The 24,289-nt window shown below is 38.7% G+C and overlaps 1 protein-coding gene across 1 annotated transcript in view; it reads left to right on the top strand.

The window, feature by feature from the left end:
• Window positions 1-3,492: 3,492 nt before the first annotated feature.
• Window positions 3,493-24,289, top strand: part of rab3ab (RAB3A, member RAS oncogene family, b) — a 29,427-nt gene continuing 8,630 nt past the window's right edge. The window contains exons 1-2 of the mRNA XM_022219781.2: window positions 3,493-3,612; window positions 18,470-18,694. Of these exons, the coding sequence (XP_022075473.1) occupies window positions 18,470-18,694 (225 nt within the window). The 5' untranslated portion in view covers window positions 3,493-3,612. The remainder of the gene's footprint in view (window positions 3,613-18,469; window positions 18,695-24,289) is intronic.

The following is a 24,289-nucleotide window of genomic DNA, read 5'->3' as shown; positions in this document are numbered from 1 at the left end:
ATGTTTAATATCTATATCCCCTCCTAGAAAATGTCAACATTGGAAGAGAGGTGAAAGTACTAATGCATACAACAATTTTAAGACCAATTCTTCAAAGAAGTGCTGAATTGTGGTCACTGATGAACAGAACTGAGTGCAAGATCAGAGCTGCTAACAAGAGACGATTGAGATTAATTTATAGAGTCACCAAAGGAGACAGAATAAGAAATGTGAAATTCATGGAAGATCTGAAGGTTGAACCGATCATTTCAGTTATTGAAAGGAGAAGATTTTAGTGGTTTGGTCATGTCAAGTGAATGGAAGAGCACAGAATCTAGAGAAAAGGCCTGGACTGGATTCCAAATGGTAGAGAACCAGAGGGGAGACCCAGAAAAAGATGACTGGAATCCTCTTTGAGAGAGATTGAAAGTCTTAAACTGTACAATGACAGCAGGAGATGGAGGGCCTTGGACCAAAAAACCTCTGACTGAATGAGACTCAGAGGAGGGTTAGCAGAACAGCAGGTGGAGAACAGACAAGCAATGTGTAAGAGAGCAACGAATGTCTTGAATCGTTGAGGTCAGTGACTGCAGATCGAAGACGTGTTGCTCCACATACAGAAGGAAGACTTGCCCAGTGAACCATGGGAATTCCACCCACGGTCTAAACCTATAGCAGCATAACTACGGGACGACTCAGGTGATCGTGAGCAGTCCTAACTATGAGCTTTATCAGAGAGGAAAGCTTAAGGCCTAATCTTACAGTAGAGAGGGTGTCAGCCTCCTGAACCCAAACAGCAGCTGATAACTGAAGGCTCTGTCTTGGATTCTATTCAACATTTGTCAAACATCTACATAATCCTCCACTAAAAAGTGCTCACAGATGGAGGACGACTTCAGAAACACATCGATACACATTTACAGTGCCCTTATACATAACTTACATATTTTTATGCAGTATACACAAAGGTTATAAAATGTGTTGACAGCAAGAAACTGTAAATGTTTATTAATGTATTTCGGAACAACTGTAAATCCATCTGTGGACACATGTGAGAGGAGGATTAATGTGGAATGCTTTTTCCTGCTCTTCAACGGTACAATTTACTGCTAACGCACTTTATATATATATACATACATCTATATACAGACATTAATCAGGTAACGGCATTAATCCTCTTGTTGCAATGTTCTGTTGGGAAAGTTTGGGTCCTGAATTAATGTGGATGTTCCCCAAAGAGTTCATGCCATCGTCCCTGTTTTAAATACAGCAAGATTCTTCCTGTGTCTCCAATGCTTCAGAGCTGTTTCTGTGGCAGAATGGGGACTTGCACAACATCAGACTGGAATGTTGTGAATGCAAGGAAAAAGTGGATCAATTAGCTGTTAATATAAGTAATCAGGGTATTGCATATCTGCTTACATCTACATCATGGTGTATTATATAAACAGATCCTAAATTTATGTAATGAAAAAAGCTACAAACAATTGTGAACTGAGCCGGTCATACCTTTTCAGCAACAGTATGCTCACACTTCAGTAAATCTTCAAAAAATCTATATTCCGGCATATAGCGTGTGTCATTTCTTAATCAGTGTTTGGACTGACAGTTGACTGACTTCACTCGACATCCAAGATTTAGAAAGACAGAGATGATATAATTGTGATTTTAGAAGAGAACGTGAAGGTTAAAGAGAAAAAAACATTCACATGGTAGTATGGGTCAGTGGGGCAGACAGTTATTCCAACCATGGTTTTATACCTTCAACTAACCTGATCAAAGTTATAAACAAATGTGAGTGATTTCTTTTCAGCAGTTTTCTTTCTAAATCTTCACGGCACGTATAGGTGCTACTTCACGTTTGGACAGTTAAATGCTGTCATCTACTGACATAAAGTAGCATAGCAGGAAATGCAGACTGAAGAATACAAATGTTGCTGTCTATTTTTTTTAAAGACAAATGGAAGTACGGCTATCGTTTGGAATTTTTAACAAACACATTTTACATGAATCTGAGCTTCAAATGACTTAAATCCTCTTTTTATTGTGTGCATTATATAAAAGTTCATAAATATTGTATTTCAGGTACATTGCAGGTACAGTTTTCTTGAACCGTTCATTTACTGTATTATTCCTGGCATGATACTTTACAGAATTACCTCTACAGTGTTATTAATGATATTATGACAGATCTGTGTTAGGTCAGAGTGACTGATTTATTCTGAGCTCTGGTCCGTTTTACTACAGTACTGTCTGGTGATATGTTTTTTTCTGCGATATTTTTTACAATAACCTTCATAAGGCCAAGTGTCTGATATTGGCTGGAAATGGCAGCAATGATTACTGCTGACCTCCTGATCAATTATTAAATTTCTCTGGCAGCACTCATCAATAATAAACGACCAGTTCAGTATTTGAGGTGGAATGTTTCAGGCCGCTTCTCGCTGCGAGGCACCGGATTCGTCAGACGGGCTGTCAATCATCCACAGGGCCCGTGAAGTCCCACCCACCTGTCATTCAATAAGCGTCACCGCACAAAGATTGCGGTGCTACACAGAAACTAGACTTTCCTCTTCCTTTCAACATAAAACTGTAAAACTGTGCAACGCTGTGGACTTAAATTCAAAAGACAATCTTTAAAAGGGAAACTTAAGGGGTGGGGGGTGGGGTGGGGTTAAGAATTTAAATTTACTTGCAGATATTTGGAGCTACTTCTGCACAAATGGGAGCTGATCAAATTCCATAAAGTATACTGCTTTGAGGCATTTGTACAAATGAATTAGCAACTATTTTGGAAAAGATGCTAATTATTTTAGTCAGAATATAAGCCATATAAGCCAAATTTCATCATTTAATTTTCTCTGACGAAGAAGAATTGAAAGAATTGTTGTCTTTGAATTATTTTAATAGTGCTTTTTAATTGTTCATAGCTTTGAAGATTTGGACTAGATAGATCAATCAATAGATCAATCAATAGATCAATCGATAGATAGATAGATAGATAGATAGATAGATAGATAGATAGATAGATAGATAGATAGATAGATAGATAGATTATTGTTCATCCCCTTGGAACTACTGACTCAACAAAATAAACATTATGGTGGTTAACTCCACCTCAACCAAGCATAACAGTAAATTTTATGCATGAATGCATGATCAGTGTCAGCACCATGTTATAACATTTTGATCATTTATATCCGTCACAGTTGACAGACAGTTTAGTGGACAAATTCATAATAACATACAGAGACAGACACAAGACAAGATCTCAGAAAAAGTGAAAAAAACGTGAAAAATACCAATAATTATAAAATATTTTAGAAAACTAAAATAAAACTACAATAGAAGGTAAGAAGTAATACTGGAAATGACACACGACTGGAGTGTACACATATGCAGCAGTTTGAAATATGAATTTCCATTTTAAATATGTGTACATACTTTAAATGCAATTATTTCTTTTCTCTGTTTTTTGTTGCTAATTTTGATATTAAGCCAGAGCACGTTTTTAAACGGCCTTTATTTTGGAGTTGGTGTATGGATGTACTGTATCTCAGCCTCTACTACTTGACAGCGGTGTTTCTGCGGTGCTGGACGCGGTGGATAGCAGCCGGATAGAAATCTATAAAGGTGGGTTTTCTGTCTTTAATAATCCGCTGCAGGGACATCAGATCGTACGTTTATATTTAAAATATAAAAAAAATATATTTGCTGTTCATGTCAGCGCTTATTTCCAGTGCCAAGCGAAGGATTCCAGATTAAAGAGCCTTTGGCACAAGATGCTGCCCTAACAGCTGTTTCCATTGTGAAAAGCAGAAAAGCCGTCATAGATGCAGCCTGTAAAATGCATGCTGATCCGTGTTCTGTGTGCGGATGGACGAAGGCTGCTGCTGCTGCTTCAGTGCTCTGTGGTTTGACTCGGGGCCTGTCCTGCAGGGAAAAGGCGTTTCACACCGTCCGATGGCTGAAATCTAGAAATGTATCCGACTGGGTCTGAGCAGGAACAATAGAATAAAATACAATCACTCACAGAGCAAACAACTGATGAGGTTAATCCTACTTATTATTTTTGACGTCCATATATCCAGTGATTTCTAAAAAAAAATTTATGGAGAATGCTCGAGAAATAACCTAAGGTCAGCAGCTATATGCAGGATGAATATAAGAATACTGGTGTTTAATTCATGAAATGTCCTGCAATGAGCCCTATGGATGACTGTGGTGATATAGAGGTAAAAGAATAACCCAGATGTTCATATGAACTGGCTGTTCCTTCATTCATTCATTTATATTCAAACCAAAACTAACCATATTACAGACAGACATATATGCAGAGAGAATGTATTTAATAGCACGCAGCAGCAAAGTATGCAGTATATAAAGAGAATATATAGTCGAGTATTGATGAATTTGTGTGTGGTCTGTGTGTGTGTGTGTGAGGATGTAATGGCTTGCCTTTACTTCCACCTGCTGTTTTCAAAGCTGTACAGTTTTATACAGCATTGACTGTCACCAGTTTGCTTGTTAAAATCGACATAATGCTCAATATGACAGCACAAAAAGCGACGTAGACTCTCAGATTTAAACTCCTCTTGCTTGCTTTGTTTTCTTACCCACAAAGACGTTTGAGAGTCTGATTATGAGCTCTTGATCCAGGCCACATCTGCACGTCCTCTGCCGACAGAAAACTTACTGGCTGTTAGACCTGAAGGCAAAAGTGACGCATCCGCTGTGTCACATGGCAAAACACACATCCATGTTGCCTGTGACAAACACACTACACTACCAACCAGGATCAGACTCAACTGGCACGTGGGGTTGAAGCTTTTTGGTAGATTCAAGACTTTTATTGTCCTGTGATTGTCTGAAGCTGCTTCAGAGAATTTGAAGCATAAGAAAATCCAAAAATCTCAAGTACAAGCACGGTACATTAAAAGCCAAAACTGTATAAATAATAATTGTGCGCACTCTCACCATATGATCACAATTACTGGAAAGTATAAGGAAGCCTTAAATGCACAGTATGCTAATAAATATGCTTCATGTAGTGCAGAAACAGGGAAGAAATATGTCCAACTGAAAGGGGAATATTTCAGTGATGAAGCTGTTTGCAAACAGACACCAGGTTTTGTTTGCTGTCAAAACGTCCTGGATTCACCTGCAGACTGAAACAAACCCAAAACATCTCCCACATCCCGGCTGCTCTCTTCTCCTCGCTGCTCTTTGTGGAGAAAAAAGAAAAAGAAAAATGAAGACACGCTATTTTTAGCCTCCCCTCCTCTCATCTGCATCCCCACGCTTCCTCGAAAAAGGAGGCACGTGATTGGAGGAAAACGGGGAGCATGCCGTCTGAGGCGACCAGGGAGCAGCTGAGTGACACGGCTGCTGTCTGCTTTAGTGCAGTGATTGTTTCACACACGAGGCTGATCAATACATAGCCTGGATTTTAGTAAAAATCTGACGTCCTGCAGTGAAGAACCGACAGGATACTAGGTTTAATTCAGCAGTTGCTGTAAATTTGTTTCATCAGCCGGTTAGTGTTTCAATGCTCCATTTTTAGAGTCCCACTTTAAAATTTTAGCATCAAGAAAGAGAACGGCAGAGCAGCTGGTGAGGAAACCTGAAACACCAGAGGTTTGTTTAAGGAGTCAGAGGTCAAACGGCTGCTGACGTCACTCCAAACAACAGCAATAACCCAAACCCAAACAACCCAATTCAAATTGATTTGAGGTTTAAAAGCCTGCTGGTCCCTCTAGACTGGAATAAATATGTCTGCTTTAGGATAAAAAGAGTTTTGCTGCAGCATCCACACATGTTTATTTTAGTTAAACATGATTCTGTCAATCTAATGGCAGATAAATATGGTCTTTCTGCTTTCTAGCCTTCTTGTTCTTGAGCATGAAGACTAAAAGTAGGCGTATACACTGCAGAAGTACTCCATTACAAGTAAAAGTCATGCTTTTAACATTTAACTCACAAATACTCTCTCTGCTTAATGTCAGCGGATTATTATATGATTGCAATTTTATTTTGATGCAATAATCTGTACATTTATGGACTGTTTCATTCCAAATAATGTGCCATTGCGTTTTATGTGTGAAATCGTCCTCTGAAATGTGAGAAGTGAAATTGAATTGTAAAGTGGACTCAAATGGAAATACTAAGACTGCTGATTATTTGATCTAATGAAGGTTGATGTCAGCCGGTTTGAGCGATAACGTGGGACTGACCCCTGGATTAGGATGTGTTGTGTGTTGATGAAGTCTTTTCAGGGTACTTTGATGTAGAACGGTGCTTAACGAGAGCTGACAATAGAAGCAGAGGGATACAGCATGGCTGTAGTGCAGGAACACGTTGAATAGCAGAAACGCGGTGTCTGATTTGGAGATTTGGAGAATTTCTGTTTTTGGCTGCACATGTGAGCTGCTTTGTGACGACAGTGTGTGTTTGATGCTGAACTTCACACTTCTCAGTGATATCTGATTTTTTTTTTTGCAGTTTTTTGACAAGTAGGGCTGTAAAACAATGAGTATTTTCATTGTAGATGAATGAGTTTATTATTGTTTGATAGTTCCTAAAACATCAGAAAACAATATTTTTAAAAAAAACATATGTCCAAAGCAATGTCCTCAGATCCCTTATTCTTGTTTGACCAAGAGCCCAAAACAAAAAGGTCAGATAAATGAATTAATTTAGCTTCTATTGCTGCTCATCTGATATGTTCAGTTCAGCTGCTCCTTTGATATCAGGTTCAATGTGGGAATGTGAGTATCAAGGACCATGAACTCTGCTTTGAACCTCGAGCCTGAGAGCTCTGCTTTAATGTTCAACCTGAGGTAAAACATCTCCAGATTCAGTAACGGTTCCTGAGCTATGGTATTTTGAATACCAGTAAGTCTCCTCCAGCAAGTTAGATTGGGATATAAAGACCCCATCTGGTGAAAATTGTTGTATCTGCCTTGTTAACATGTCTGTATGTTGTATAATACATGTCAGAAGACACATCATGAGAGAAATAAGACGTTAGAGTTTTATCCGTAGCAGACCTAAGGAACCGATCCTGTCAATTTGCTGGAACATATATGGCTAAATTACTCTGATAAGACAAGTTGTCAGTGAGTATGTTTAAAGTATGTTAACAGGATTGGAGGTGAGCTGGTAATGAATGGGGAAAAGTCAAGGAGAATGGGGAGAGGACTTCATAGATCTCTACATCCTAAAGCAGGCAAATGTATAGAGTTACATCTAAGGCATTTTAAGGCAGGAAATAAATATTATCGTTGGAGATAAAATGGCAAATATTTAACTTAGCCACTTAGAAAAGATGCTTTAGATGTTTAACTGATGACCAGACAGGAACTTTAAAAAACTTCAGCAAATCATGCCATTTTTACTTCCACAAACTGTAAATTAGAGAGTGAATAACAGACTTGCAGCGATGAGTCAGTGACATCGACTTTAATGAATCTGGTCTAAAAATACTAATCTGTAACTCCATCAATTTTGATGGCACAGAAATGAAGCACAACAAATGTTACATCCATTTCAGTCGTCGTAGTACCAGCTGGCTTCTTCACTCCATGTGCCACGCTCGGCAAACTTGGGAACATGGCAGCAGTTTTATTTACAGCTACAGCTTAGTCACAGAGTTTGTCATTCAGTTTAAGGGCATTGATTTGATCATTTAGGTTACAGCTGAAAAGTTGAGGGAAAATGATGAATTGCAGTTTTTCTGGAAGAAATTGCCATTGATTTGCAATTTTTTGAGCCAATCATTTCAATATTCACCGTGTAATAGACGTACAACACGTTGTAGTTCCGAATGAATAGCCGTTAGCTTGACACTCGACAATTCCACTCCTACTAATCCACAACGAAAAAATCCACAGAACGTCTTGAATCGTTTAAAGGTTTACTTACAACAAAAATGTAGTACAAAATTATTTCTACAGTTAATAGAAGCAGGAATCGATCCACAAAAGAGAGGTCAAAAAACTGTGTGGCTCCACTCTCCTTTAGCCTGACTGAACTGCTGTGGGTGTGACCACCTGGCCCAAACTCTCATCTCACGTTATGAATCTACCAAAATAAAGTAGTGCAACCACAAACAGATAAGATTATCAACAACTTGACTGGCAACAACTTGCTCCAAAAAGCCACAAATGTAATATGAATGAGATTTTTAAACTTTTTTTTTTTTTAACTTAACTCAATTATCAATCATTCTGTCATTATAAGACATTTTAACCATTAACTTATTATCTTACTGAAATTATGAGGTGTGTATTTCTTAACTTCTAAATCACTGAATGTCAATGTCCAACATAAAATAAACTGCATTTAGGCTCCTACACACGTGATGGAGCGTTACTGTGTGAGACAGCATCATAAGTGCTTTACTGGATTTGGAAAACCATTAGCCTGACAGTTTAAACTCTGCGTCTGCATAATGTATTTCCTAAATTGCAGCCATTGCGGCTTACTAATGGCATTGTTTCAGTTTAGATTTGAAATCGGTAAATTATTCAGCCCTGATTTTGACTGATTTTGTTGAAGTAGTCTATAATCTGCTGAAATGAAATCATGAAATCTGTTTTAGCTAGTACCTCAGTATGATTTCTTGGCTCCGTGTTGCCACAGATCAGGCGATCGGTGAAGATGTGATCTCTGTGAGTCATCTCAGTAACCGTAGGTGTTTGGCTGATCTGGGATCAGCTGTGGATTAGCTGTCAGTCTGCAGGAAGATGGCCAGCTCTGATTAAATGAGCCTGACTAGCAGGAAGCAGCAGCACTTAGCTCTGGATCAATCCATCTCTTGCAGGACGTCAATCTCCTTTAGGTGACAGGTTTAGAGGCGAGCAGTGATGTCACCGTCCAGCGCTGAAACCAACAACTCTTAGTCATGATTGGATCTGAATGAAAACAAATGAAAAACATTTCTACTGGTTAGAGAGTGTGGCTTGAGCATCCAGGCAGAGTGTTATAACTGAGTGCTCTTTAGCAAAGCAGAAAACCTCCATATATCTGTAGAGCTGCATGTTAAGCAGTCTGCTCAAGTCAACCTTTAATGCTTCCTTTTACATTTTCTTAGTTCTTCAGCCTGAGCTCACAAATAATCCAGTGTACTGACTCCTGATTTTTCAGTCATCGACTGCATCTTAAATCTAAAAGTCACAGCAGTAGCATTCTGTATGTGACAGATTTCAGTGTCATTTCATCCTTGTTATTATGAGCTTCCTCTGCCTGATAAAAGCTCCTCAGCAGTCGGTGCCCATTTTGCTGTCTTCATCCAGCCTTGTTTGAGCTCTCCAGTCATGTCGCTCCTGGCGTTCAGTGTCGCCTCAGTGACTCGTTTTCCCTCATCAAACCACTGGAGAAGATTTTAATCTCAAACTCAGTATGCTGGGACCTTAAGCGTGGGTGTTGTGATGTCACTGTAAAATGCTATGGTATCAGTCACTTCTGAAATTTATTTTTGCTTCTTTGAACTATTAAATTCACTTAAGTAAAACATATTGCAGAGGAAAGAAAAGCAAAAAGAATCAATATTAGTGAGTGTGTGACATACTTGATTGTTATTTTTTCCTCAGGGCCAGAGTCCTTTATTTAGACTTCCAAACTATGTCGTAGTTCGGCGTCACGTTGCTGTTGGTATATTTAGAGATGCTAATTTGATAGTGACGATGATGATTAGAATGATGAGACGTTATTGATCCCTGTGGGGAAGCAGGGCCATGAGTCAGCACATTCAGCAGACTAAAGAACGACAAGCTCACAAATTCTGTATGAAGTATTCTAATGGATGGACATTCATAACAGGAACTGCAGGAGAAGAAGAAGGCTCCATCGTATAATAGATGACATGGACTGAATTGTAAAACAGTGTCATTAGGCTGTCATAAACAAATCTGTGGGTTTTTTTTATTGTAATAAAAGGTTAAACTGAAGCAACTAGCAGTTAATTCTGCAGCTGTCTTGGTTACAGGTTAGCGCTTGCTGATTTTATTTTTAACAAAGTGCCAAAAATGGTTTGGTTGCAGGTTCTCTAGTGTCTCTTTTATCACTAGGAACTGAATATCTTCAGGTTTATAGACTTCTGTTGGATGGTTGGTCATAAAAAAACAGATATCTGAAGATGTCACTGATGTAAGATATAATGACATGGATTTTTCTATAATTTTTAACATTTCACAAACAAAGCAATTGATTATTTATTAATGAAAGAAACTGCTGCTTACAGCTGCAGAAACACAGCTCAGAGGTCAGAGCAGTGGACTTGTAAACTCCGGAGTGAGTTGTTGCTGTGCACTCACTCCAACGAAACGCTGAACCCTGAATTGTTCAGTGTTTGTGTAGATGTAGTCTGACTCTCTAGATCTAGACTTTAGGTACAAATCTGATTTCTGATTCCCATTTTACAGGTCTTTCTTTCTGCTATACGCATGTTGCCATTTTAGAAAAATCCCTCATCACAATAAATAACAGTAATAACCTGCAAGCAGTAAACTGAAAATGGTGTTTTTTTATTAATATATTTACTTTTGGTGACAGTCATTTTAATGACAGTGTAAAAGTACCAACAAAGCACTTCTCCTGTTGTTAGTTTGCAGGGACATCGTTGCTACATCCTGGGCTTAGCCCCTTCAAAGACTAATGTGATTGGTTTAAATAAATGCAAACGAGTTGCAGTGTTTTTCATCAAATCACAGAATAATAATGAGCTACAGCCACATACCATTCTCCACTGCTACTACATGAGACTGCTGTACATGCAATCTGATGTAATATATAATATGATCCATTGTACAAGTTCTTTAAATTATGCATTATATCAAACCCATTTGTTAGGTCAGCTCCTGCAGTAAAGTACACCTGGGCTGAAGGCAGTTTACTATCAAGTGTAAATGAAAGCAGCAGCAGCAGCAGCTTCCTGCAGGCTGAAATACATTTGCATAATGAGAATTTGTTAATTACTTTGAGATTAAGCACAGAGGCCTCAGTCCGTAAGCTTCTGTATCAAATTAGAGTGTAGTGAAGGTTAAACCAACTCTCTTCTCCGCGGCTAATCTCGGAGATGCAGAGGAAAGGCTGCAGTTATCTGAGCTCACCGACACACACAGCAGACACTCAACAGCCTCTTCTGAAAGCCAACAAAAACCTGTGATAGTGTTCGACAACATCCAGACTTCCAGCGGTGCCTGATCATTTTTAACCTCCTCTAATCATTACTGGCATTCACTGTCACATGCATACATTCATTTTGATGTGTTAGACCAACACCTTTAACACGATATAAAACATATTTTAGATTTCAAACATTTAAAGCAAACAGTAGAGAAAAGGTTGAAGGTCACAGCATGAACACAGAAGAAGTGGCGAATAAATTTGAGAGATTAGTATATTTTGGAGACAAGCGTGAAGAAACAAGGCTCTTTGTGGTAAGGTGTCTAAAGTGACTGTAAGTTCTCGATATGAATATCTCTTTCAAAGTGTAAAACTTGCTCTAATTTCCTGATGTGCTATCGATGTGACACCGCTGACTCAGCTGGAATAAAGCCGTCGATAAAGAGCACATGCAGAAATATCTGCAGAGCTGAACAGACACTTTGGTGCATCAGTGACACAAGTAGATACATTTTTAATAAGGCTGGCCGAAGTGGAAATCGAACACCAAAGCCCGACTGTGATCAAGTGTGATCTCACTTCCAGTAGGCTGGTTGGAGTCGCAGAAACATGGCTGTGATGTTTTGAATTTGGTTTGTGTTTCAGTTCAGCATCAGATAGAGTGAGAACAACATTAAAGATAATCTTTGGAGTTGTAGTTGTTTTGTTTTAGTTTTGTGAGACCTTCTTTCAAATTTTCCCACTTGAAATCATTGTTATACATCTCAGGTTGATGTGTTAGTCGTGTGTTTTCATCCGTCTGTTTCAAGCATGTTCAGTTTTCTCATAAAACCTGAGAAGAAGTGCAGCAAAAACACAAATCAAAATGTTGCTAAAAAAAAGTGAAAAAACTGATTAATGAATGTTTATCTCTAATAGTTGTGGGTGGACATGTGCAGTAATTAGCTTTTTTTGTCATTGTTTTCTGGAAATTTGGTTAAAATATGTGCTGCATTTGAATGGAAACGTGACTAATAATATCTAATTGCTACTTTTACGCCGCAACAGAAACACAATTAGTATTAGGTAACATCAGTTTGGCTGGTTGGTTCAGTTACTACAGGAGTTGCACTCTGTACTATCTGGGTGTAAAGATGTTGTAGCTTCTAATCTAATCTATATAAAACCTGTTGAATTTCATCATTTGTGTGTCTCTACTAACAACTAGTTTGGAGCTGGAGCTTCAACGGTTAGTCAATTAATCACTTAGCTGTCAGCTATTTTGATCATGAATTATTCAGTTTGAGTAATTTTACCAAAAAAAAATAGAATACAATCTCTGATTAAACTTCTTAAATTTGAATATCTTCTGATTTCTGTACTTCTCATTGACAGTGAACAAGATCTCTGGGTTGGAGTGAAAATGAGACATTTAAGGATGTCATCTTGGACTTTGAACAAATTTTTTTTTTTGACATTTTATAGATGAAACAACTGATCAATTAATTCATTAATCAAGAGATTAATCAGCAAAGTTCAGCCACCATCATATCTCAGCTCAAGTGAACACCTTTGGGAGCCTTTGGGCTGAAGTTATCACACACGTAATGCTGTTTTTTTCCTTTCAATATGTCATACCTGTGTATTTCTGGCAGCCAAACTAGAGGTTTTATATTCATACAGTTTGGTCAAGTACTCAGAATCCTCTATAACAAACTAAATAGGCCACGTAGAGAAAAATCTCAGGAGTGACAGAATTTTGAGTAAAATCTGCTACATGTTTCCATTTCCATTTGCTATTATTTAAATCAATAAACATACAGTTAAATACAAGCATTTGGCATGTATAAATGAGTCAGATTCCCTTTTGCTGCTAAGAGTATTCAAAGTGAACGCCAGGCTCCGTAATCGTGGTGATAGTTTGCAGATCTGTCGTCCTTTAAATGCTCCTGCAAGGAATTGTGGGATGGCGTTATCTGCTGTCCCGTAGCGTGGCCTTGTGTTTGTTAAAGGTGACAGGACAGGCAGCGCTGGACTTCCGCGCTGTTTGATACACGTGGGTCAGTTGATTCAACACACTGTTTGTCTCCTTCAGTCCCTGTGTTTGCTCTCATTTAGTAGGTGTGGATTATGCTCTCGCCCTCAGTGACTCACACTGCAGTCCTCTCGCTGTGACTGAGCCTCCGGTTTTCAGGCACTTGAGAGCAAAACATTGTTAAATATCACCCGAGTTCAGCAGGATCAGCCTCACCTGAATTTGAACTGAGGAAAATGATGCAGAGTTCAGTTGAAAGGCTCAGAGATGCTGTAGAGGCATTAATGTTAATGAACCTCTGTGATACAGTGACGTTGGAGAGCAGAGATTCGGTGGAACGGCTTTTTTCTATGTGTTGGCTGTAGACTCCTGCAGATTTAAAATTAAGCTGTGAGTTCAAATCTCCAATTATCAGTTTAAATTTATAAGTTCTTATATCAGATGAACCATGTAGCTGTTGTTGCCCTTTTTATACACGACCCTCCTCAATTTAAAGGAGAGAAAGAAGTTTGACATTTAAATAAAAAGTTTTACAATTTTGGTGCCGTATTCTTTCCAGTCTACATCAGCAGACTGTTAATTGGCACAGTGTATTTCCTGAGTATAACCCTCAAGATCTGTATTGCTGACAGTCTTTTCTTTTCCTGTGTTGGAAGCTTTTTGCTCTCAGTCTGATTCAGGACTTTGGCTAGACAACTGACTGAGCTATGCAGCTACACTTTACGAGAAAATGAAAAGCTCTGGTTGTCTTCTCTTTATATTTTATTTTGGTTCATTCTTCTGCAGTATTGTCCTAAAAATAAGGGGACACTTAAACACCACAATTCTGGAAGACTGTCGACTTTTAAGTTCTTATTTTGTGTGACTTCATAGTGTGCTATTCTGAGAAACACTGGGCATTTTAAGCATTTTCCTGATGCAGTGTTATCATTTTTCGACTTACTGTTACGTGCCATGCAGCACACATAAGGGTCACTTCTTAGGAACATGCACAGACAACTCCAGAAGTCATAGTCTAGTTGTTTTTATTCTTCTACATGTTTCACAGATTGGTCTCTATGCGTTACACAAGTGCACATTACAGCCCATGTAGGGTCATTTCGGGCTGCATACAGGCATCCAAAAAAGGCTCCACACAAACTCTTGGGGGTAAAGGCAAATGACAAAATTTATATCATTTGGACCGTAGAGGACCCTTCTGTGGCCCCAGATGTAAAAAGTGTCAGGTGTGTTTCTTTCAGGTGTTTTTGTTTTTTCAGTCACACTGCACACTATCACTAAAGTCAGTCCATGATTTGTGCCTGAATGTGTTTTGTGTTTTTCACTGATAAATTGCTAAATACATAAATATATATGTATATATATATGTATATAAACAAACTCATATGGCAACTTACATTTACTTTATTCTTTACTAAGAGGGAATAAATTAAATTAGTAAAGCAAATATTTTCAGATTTGAGATAATACTTGGGTCTCATATAAAAATGATTTAAAAACAACGGTGAACATTTGGTGTTAAACTGCTTTTTTTGCAACTCAGAATCCAATCAAACACTTCATTTATAGCCATGATCATTTCTCAGTAAGTCCCTTTCCAGTATCTTATGAAGAAAAATAATTATGTAACACATTCCCTGTAATTCATGTAGACTTGAAGGATACACAGAAGCTCCATGGCTGCAGATTTGCGAGGAATTACTGACGTCACCGGCAGAGCAGAAGATATCATCAAGCAAATAGAAATCGACAGTCAGGCGGCCGCTGCAGAAGAATCCTGTTTGCACAAATTAGACCGGAGATTATCAACAGTTTTTCGAGCGATTTCTGCGCCTGTGAACATCACCGCATTTCCGTTTAACTCCGACTCCCATCTTGCATCACCTGCTCAGCCCTCCTTAGCATAACAAACCGTCAGTGTGTTGAGGAAGGGTCGGTGCTTCTTCATTATTTAACAAGCATCTCTCTGTACCTTCATGTAAGCTGATAGGCCCGAGCTGTGAGGAGGGTGCAGTTGTTTTGTTTGTGCTTCATTCCCTGAGAGTTCTAGTGTTCCACTGCAGCTGAGAAGAGATAACAGGCTAAATATAGAGCCGGGCGCAGGGACTCAGAGTCCTGTGGGCTAAAGTCATTGTGCTCTCAAGAGTCGACAAGGTTTCCTGAATTCTTTTGGGTTTTGTAGCCTCGAATCCTCGTGGGCTGGCACTGCTTTTAGTGCGGTTACAAACCAGCAAATGTTGAGCCCAGCTGCATTTGGATTTCTAGTGTGTCTGAATGTTCAGTTACATGTTCTCAGTTTGGGATCTGTTGTCTGATTTCCCAAATGGCTGCCATCTGAAGATTCCTGTATAATCTATAATGAGTTAGTTTTAATATTTTTGTTGAAGTATTTTCAGAATCACTGTAGTAAACTGCAGAACAGATGAGTCCTATTATCCTCTTCCCATCTCTGGATACATGTTTTCTTTTTTTCTTGTTCTTGCTTCCTCTCAATAGTACAGTTCCATTTCTTTTTGGTTTTGCCATTTCTGACAAAACCATTCGTCATCAAAAATAATTTAGAGAAAAAAGCGATCTGGGGTTTAGTGTTGTACGTTTTCGCTTTGTTGAATGACTTAACACAATACCTTAGGCTCCTAAACACTGACAGAGTCAAAGGCAGTTTAAGTCATCACTTCAGTTTCACCAGAACGGCACACCTTATTTTATTTAACTATCTTGCCTTCCTGATAACTATTCTTTGCCATCCTGATGACTGCAGGATAATCCTGAAAGACAGTTGTTCTAAGCGGGCTACATGCTTATTTTAAAGGTCTTTTGCTGAAGCTCACACTGTTCTCCATCCTGCTGCGTGTGTAAAACATTGGCGATATCGACCATGACAACAAGCATCTACAGCTCTCCAAAACAATTAACTCAATTTGAATTCAAGGTTGACTGAAACACACAAAGCTGTTGTAGAAAACTTCACAGCAGACCCCTCAGCTGAACTTTCCAATTGAGAAACGTACCTACTATAGTTGTATGTGAGTCTAAAGTTACCACTGTCATATACTTACTTCTCTGCGGTGCCATCGTGGGTGTAGATGTCGTGCTACATCTTTAATAGACTGTAACTTAAGTTGAAAGCATGACACTCCTGCCATGAAGGACTCATCATCAGCATTTGCAGAAACGCAGACCATCTCTCTGGACCATAGACAGGTCTGCCTCCATCAGATGGTAGCACTACAAAGAAACTCAATTCAGAGACAGACCACTGTACATGATGGCATCAAGACAGAGATACTGATAACTTTATTAGCGGCACCTATAAAATCTAATGCAATTTATTCATCAGCTCTGCCATAAATTGTACTTCTATAAAGGTTCTACATTTTCAGTTTGCGGTGACGTCAAAAGAACGGATGATTCTACCTTTTGTTTATTATTGAGATCATAGTGGGTGCTAATAGTGTGCTTGATTGCAATACATTTAAAAGTATTTCTAATATTTTATCATACCCCACTCGCATACAGGAGCAGGGCAGCAATAGATTACATTTGCAGTTTTATCTAGTCAAACATTGCGGTTTTAATTGTGATGTATCATGTAGTTTGCTGCCAGTAAATCTGAATCTTAAGATATCTATTTTGACATTATTGAATCGTCAATAAAAATGGAAGTTATGAGCTTTGTAAGTATAAGTGTTCACATAATCCAACAAAACAATAAAAGAAAAATTCTCATTATCTTCTTGATGTTGCTTAACAACAGTTAAAAAATGGGAAAACGTTCATATCTAAGCACAAGCCCTGGTACCCGCATATGTTGCATCAGTTCTTAGTGGATAAAAATACATTTCCATCTGACGAGTATCAAACTCCAAACTAACATAAGGTTTATGCTGAATATTTCCTGACACACCCACAGCTCATTGTGACTGATTGCCCCCAACATTTCACACTGAGGAAAGCTCACATGGGCCTTCTGTTTTCCCCCGACGTTGCAATATGCCGCTTTGATTAATTTCCATGAAGCAAATGTGCAACATTTAGGTCCAGTAGTTAATCACCATCATCTGTTATGCTGAGTGTAGCAGATGCTGACAGAATCTCATCTATTGTCTAAACCCTCATTAAATGAATGACCTTTTGTGTGTGAAACGACTTCTCTGCTGTTTTTTAAGGGTTTCCTCTGTTTGGTTTCTATTAGGAGATGGTCATTAATTTAACGTTCTGTCCAGATTTACATTAGGAGCTCCAGCTAAGGCCAGATGAAGGTCTGAAATCCCTGCCATGTTTCAGAAACAACTTATCACTGCATGAGTCCTGTGAGCTGGTACTCCAGCTTCTGGCTCAATTCCTCAACACCAAAGGGGTTCAGACTTTTGATCAAGGTAAAATGTGTCACAAAATATAATAGAAATGAAGCAGTATGATGCCACAGAGATGTCCCAGCCTGTTAATCATATTCTCCAGGTGTAATGACACATCAAAAAATCACAGAATTTCTATATTTTTTTCAGTGGAAAATAAGTGAAAAAGATGACAAGTTGTGACTCATATCAGAATATCTGTCAACACAATCACAGCAGGATTTTGTGGGGCAAATCATTCAGTCGTTGTTCAAACTATGCAGTTAACACAACATACACATGTCCAAATCCTACATTTTACAGCTCAAATCAGCAACATTCCTCTACCATCCTATTTGTTTTTCATGTTGTTTATAAAATGCTCTGAAATTCCATGCTGCACAGATATGTACAAATAGCTTCTTTATTTTTTAGCAAACAGTCCATAATCCAAATATGGTACATTTAGAGACAAGAGAACAACTTGAAAAATTATCATCAACGCTGTTAATTTTTATAACAATCAAGAAATCACTGCAGCTCTGCTCCGACTATACACGTCTTATGCAAAGGCTTATTGAAAGGTTCATAAGATCATCTGGTTTGTCTGTGCAGCCTCACCTTACATGCAGTATATCTTGCTAACTGACTACTACTTGCTGATATGCATCGGTAGCTATGTCTGTATCTAATTCTACTATGCACCAATTTTCTCTCATCTCAGTTGTTCTGTTGCTCATGATTTTTGTACTTTCTGCATAAAAAAATCATTTTGTAAAGTCCTTTTTTAATTGAAATAGACTCACAGTGTCACACATCTGTAGCACACATCTCAGCATGGACTTTCTAACCTTGGAACTTTCAGTGCCTCATGCTAAAAAGTTTTTGAAAGGCGGATCGAAGACAGATTTCTAATTGGTATTTCAGAAAAGGTTACTGCCATCTATTACAAAGCCGCTCCACACGTTGAGGTCACCTCAGCCATTTGATTTAAGTTTGTTTCTGTCCACAGATGGCCTCGGCTACAGCGACCTACGGGCAGAAGGAGTCTTCGGACCAGAACTTTGACTATATGTTCAAGATCCTCATCATTGGCAACAGCAGTGTGGGCAAAACCTCGTTCTTGTTCCGCTACGCCGACGACTCCTTCACACCGGCCTTTGTCAGCACAGTGGGCATCGACTTCAAGGTGAAGACCATCTACAGGAATGACAAGAGGATCAAACTACAGATCTGGGTAAGATGAGATGTGTCGAGTTTTCAGGAAGGAAGAAAATGAAATAAAGGCTTAAATACAGTTTTTGACACCATGTTCAAAATGCAAATATCCTTTCTTCCCTTATTATTTGGTAGAGATTTGTGCATTGTGTTCGCTTTTGTCATGGAGTGTTTCCTGACCATCAGATTCACTGAACTAATATTCACACATTTTGAGAAGAATAGGAGCAGAGTCAGCAATCCTCGGCCCACTTGCAGGTTTATTGTACACTATGCAGTGAATTTTAATAAACTGAGCTGATCTCGAAAGCAACTGACATTTAAAAACCTTGTTTTTCTTAAGTTCAATCAATCCTCACATCACAGAATCTCTATCAATCTGTCTGAAGCAAGTTTTCACAAGTTGTCTTCTGGCCTTCTTCTTGCTAGCTCATCTGCAGTTGTCTTCCCATAAAGTATCCTACAATCCTGTTTCTGAAAGTCCCGTTTTTTGCAAATCGTGTTTGCATAAAAGCGTCACCAGATTTCCGATCTGCTAATCTTACCACCATGTATAGTCCTTTCCTGGAGGATTCTGTGACTGACTAGGAGCTTACAACATAACAGGTTCATCAGTTACCAACCTTTCTCTGACATTTAGCTTGTTAAGTCAATGCTCTGACCCTTTTTTACGCATGTGAGTCCATTGGTCCAAGTTGGATAACTGAAATAGGAAACGGCATCCAACAATCTGTGCCACTTCACACAGATAATCTGACTTTCACATGGCACCTAAATCTAAAATTCCTAGGTCACGTGTATGGAGCATCCTTCTTTTTCTTTCTTTGCACAACTATTTCTGTCAGTGCGAAGCCATGAATAGCTTCCAGGGAGGATAAATTGAACAGTATTTAAGCCACTGTGATGGCAGCCATTCAGTGTGGTTGTTTGGAACAACTATAATCACTTGTGTGTGTGTGTTTGTTTGTTGGCATATTGGACAATCTAGTTAGTTTCAAGAATAATCCCTTCTCTGCTATATCTGAAGAGTGTTTCAAAAAGCAAAGCCAAAAGGTGATGCTATATCCTTGTGAAATTCACTTGAGACACTAAAACACAACCTGAATACTAGATTTTGGAATATTTGCATGTCTTATGATGGGTTCTTGTAATAGAGCAAATAAAATTTTAAAAGATGTTTCATAAAATGTTCAACAGACTTATCTGCTGCTCTGTGATGCAGCTTTATCACGTGAACTCTCCTCATATTGCAGCGAACGCACTCGCCTCCACTGCAGCCTGATTATCAAGACAAACCTTGGATGAGAAGAACAGAATAAATTAGAACAGATGTCATAACAAGACAACAAATACACACAGCATCTTACAGCGATGTGCAAACAGGATTGGTGTCTCTTCTGATGATTTCTTACATCAGACATGTGTTGGCTTCTGAGGGGTCAACAGTTAACCAAGCTGTAAACAGCCGAGTAAAAGACAAGCATGCTGGGAAAACAGGCTCTCTGAGGGGAGATCAGCTGCAGGAAACTGGTGCTTTTAGTATCACGTTGTAAATCATTGCATCATTTCCACCTTTACAACACGTTCTGCAGCAGCCAGAGCAGTGATGGTGAGGAGAGTGTGTGTGTGTGTGTGAGTGTGTGTGTGCTTGCGTGTGTGTGTGTGTGTGTGTGTTTGTGTGTGTGTGTGTGTGTGTGTGTGTGTGTGTGTGTGTGTGTGTGTGTGAGAGAGAGTGTGTGTTTGCTTGCGTGTGTGTGTGTTGTATGTTGGACTGCCTCTGTTGTCATCCTTTGCCAGGTCTTGCCTCTGGTAAGAAAGACATGATTGGCCAATCAGAGCACAAGAAACCGATGACTGGGTGCTACTCTCCCCTCCCCCATTACTACATATCTCCCTCAGTACATGACACACACACACACACACACACACACACACACACACGCACACATGCATACGCTAAGACCCCTCCCCCATCTCTCAGCAATTCTCACAGCTACTAGAATAAAAATTAGAATGATTTGAGCATAAAAGACACACAGTGTGTTTATTTATTTCACAGCGTGCAGATAATCCCATGTGTGATGATATCTGCAGACCTGGGATGTTTACCGCTACTTACATTATCAAACATGTTGTCTTGCTTGAAACATAGGCATTTGTGTGTTCTGTAAATGATCTCAGTGTGTAGCATGTTGGAGAGTGAGAACTGCTTTGCCGTACTGCAACTAATGCTGAAGACTGGAGATGCACTGCAGCTGCTTTCACACTGTGTTCATGACTGACGGCAACAGTAAGATGGAGGGCGTCAATAAAGATGCATTTTTTATTTATCTGTCACTTAATATTTGATGAAATAATCATTTATTCTAAAATGTCTGACAATTACTCACGGAAATGTTCCTCACTATTTTCCTGAGTTCAGTGTAAAAATTCACTGTCATCTCCAATCAACAGATTCTATTCACAGGTTTGTAAAACAGATATAAATCTGCATATTGCCCACATTTATGCAGCATTTACATTCTATTGATAATAATCTAATGATAGCATTCTTGTTTGGCACTTGACTTAAGCGATTAATCAATGATTGGAATTCTTTAAGAATTTAGAAATTGTGTCCGTGCTTGTCAGATATGAAAGAATAATTTCCTTTATCTTGTGACATCTACTAGTTGTGTTGCAAATGAGATTATATGGAATTACTGAACACTATTAAGATACAAGAAATATTATGCTACAACAGCAAACCTACATTTCCACCAATACAGTACATGTGTGGCTTTTCACCACCTTTTTATTATTCTCATTTTATACACTATTTTAATTATTTTTGAGCTGTTCATATAAAAACTGTGTCAGAACATAAAATGTGATTACAACTCAACAAATTACTTTTTGCAAATATGGTCACATTTTTAAAAGCAGTTTATTTCCCCTTCAGATCCTTTTATTAATCTGAGACACTTCAATTTCTTGCCAGCTGGGAAATCAACATTTTCATTTTGCATTGAGCTTTTTGCTGTTTTAAATTGTTCTGTTTTCAGGACTCGTGTTGAGGACAAAGATGAGCACTCCAGTGTTCATTATATAACACCACTCAGTTCTACCTACACTGACATTTTAGGTATAGAGACGATGCGCTTTTCCCCAGCAGCCTGCAGCACAATGAGTGAGCAGAAAAGGATATAAACTATACTTATAAAACAATATATCCAACAATATGGAGAGGAACGGTCAGAGCTACAGCTCTCTGAAAATAGATTTCAGACCATTTTCTTTGGCCTGAGAATGATCCTGAGTGACTGATTGGAGAAACACTTTGAAAAGTCCAATAAATAAAAGCCAGAAAGTGTTTGTGTTGAGAACAGAGCTGTTTGTCAGAGACTCATCATTACCATTTATATTGTGCTGTCTAGATGTTTCAATGTGAATGGGATTCCCTAAAGTCTTTAACAATAGGTAGGCATTAAGTATGATCACACATCAGCCAATAATCACGACATTATAACCACTGACAGGTGAATTAAATTACATTGATCATCTAGTTACAATGCAATGTTCTGCTGGGAAACTGGGAGTCCTGGATGTCACTTTGACACATTTCACCTCCCATGGCAATGAAACTGACAGCAGTGACCTCCAGACTCACCAGATCGTTGTCTAATTGACCATCTGCACCAGAACGAGCTTGACCCACAGAACCCCAAAGATCTACTGCCAACATCCCAGTGTCAGACACAACAGGATGCCTTCAGAGGGTACAAAGCAAACCTACACATTATTAGACAGGTGGTTTAATGTTCTGGCTGCTGCAGATGTGTTATATGTGATACAATGTTTCAAAGATACTAATAGTAGTTATAAATACTACTATGTATCGGTCGGCCTCTTAACATGCTGGTGCAGTTTCCTCACAGCTGGTTATGGCTGTTGACTTGCAGTCTAGTCTTTCAGTAAATTATGCAATAACATATGAAGATTTCTTCACTTCACATTTTGCTTGAGCTTTTTTGCTTTTAGAGTGAGCTGTGACAGCTACCACTTTGATATCTGTGCAGCAAATCTGAAACTTCAGGTTGCAGCTAGTTAGCTTAGCTTAGCATAAAGTCTAGTTACAGACAAAAACAGATGTCAAAATCCACTTGTAAGGCTCACTGAATAGATATATCTTTTTTTATCCATGCAAAAATGTAAGTATAAGAACAATGGATTATGTTTGCAGGAGTAATGTGTTGGATTATTTGTTGTTCCTATAGCAGTGACTGGAATTGTTGACTGGCAACCTCACGCTAACGAGCTGCTACCTCCTAAATAAATGTATTTTCCAGCATCCCTAAAAACTGTTACTTTAAGAAAGAAGGACAAAAGAAATGTGTACGCACTTATGATTGTTAGAATTGTCTGCTTCCTTCCAGACTGTTCAGTAGATGTCAACCTCTGCTAATTTCCACACTGACAGCAGACTGATGCTGTTGGACCAAAGGCTGCTCAGCTCACAATCAGACACAGACTTACACTGAGCGTTAATTCTCTGATTGGGGCTTAGCACTGAAATTCAACCTCACCTGGGTGTTTGGCCAAAGAAAGCGCATGAGGGATGAAGAGGCTGGATCACTTTTTGGCGCAGACTACAGTGGGAATAAAGGCGAGAGAAGAAGTGATGAATTATCATCTGCTGGCAGATATAGAAACCACCAGAGGCCTTTTAATGGGTGGCTGTACTGGAGCTCATAGGAACAGTGTGGCAGTCGGATAAGTTAAATCTGATGATGATGACGAATCTCACCCTTCTCCAGCTTCTCTTAGATCCCTGTGTTCTCGGGGCGTTTATACATCTCACAAATTCCTGACATAGGTAGACTTTTTTGCCAGCATTAGATAACCAACAATATATGATCTGACAAAAGCACACAGTAATAGTTTTAAAACAAGGAAATAATCCTTAATGCATGATACACGGACGGTGTGCAGGACTCTGAAGGCTGTGGGGGGAACGTGCTATATTAAAAAGATAAATATAGGATTAAAAAAAGATAAAATAAAGGGCCTTAACAAAAATTGATTTGGCCTAAAGCCTGCAGATAAGCTTTAACCATTATACAAGCCAAAGTCATTAATGTAAAACAAAGATTCAGAGGTGTGCTATTGGCCAAAATGGAATATTTAATTAAAACTTTCAGAACAAAAAAAAACGTATTGGATAAGGATATTAGCAATTTGATTCAACGCATAATTAAAATTTTACAACACTTTTTAAAAATATTTGTTGTGTGCATTAAAGCTGCAGGTGCAGAGCAGTTTGAATACATTCAGCTCTGCTGGCTTTCAACCTTGCTAACTTATTAACAGTGCTGAGATGATTAAAAATGTGAAACTAAAGGATTTAGAACACTTTTATTGACATAACTGACATTTAAATACCTGAGTGAATTATTTCTGAGTGGTGTTGAAGATGCTCTGGTCAGGTTGTTGGGTTCAAACTACCTGCTGTATCCTGCTTAATCAGACTTATTTTTGGTGTAGTGCACCTGAGGAAGGGATTGTGTATAATTATGGAAGCTTTTGTAGTTCTTTTGTCTTTTTGTTGGCATATCGCTAACTTAGAAACAATGGA

The sequence above is a fragment of the Acanthochromis polyacanthus genome, chromosome 4 (genome assembly GCF_021347895.1).
Source record: "Acanthochromis polyacanthus isolate Apoly-LR-REF ecotype Palm Island chromosome 4, KAUST_Apoly_ChrSc, whole genome shotgun sequence".
NCBI lineage: Eukaryota > Metazoa > Chordata > Actinopteri > Pomacentridae > Acanthochromis > Acanthochromis polyacanthus.
Note: the sequence above shows the minus strand (reverse complement) of the source record. Positions and strands in the feature narration are given on the sequence as shown.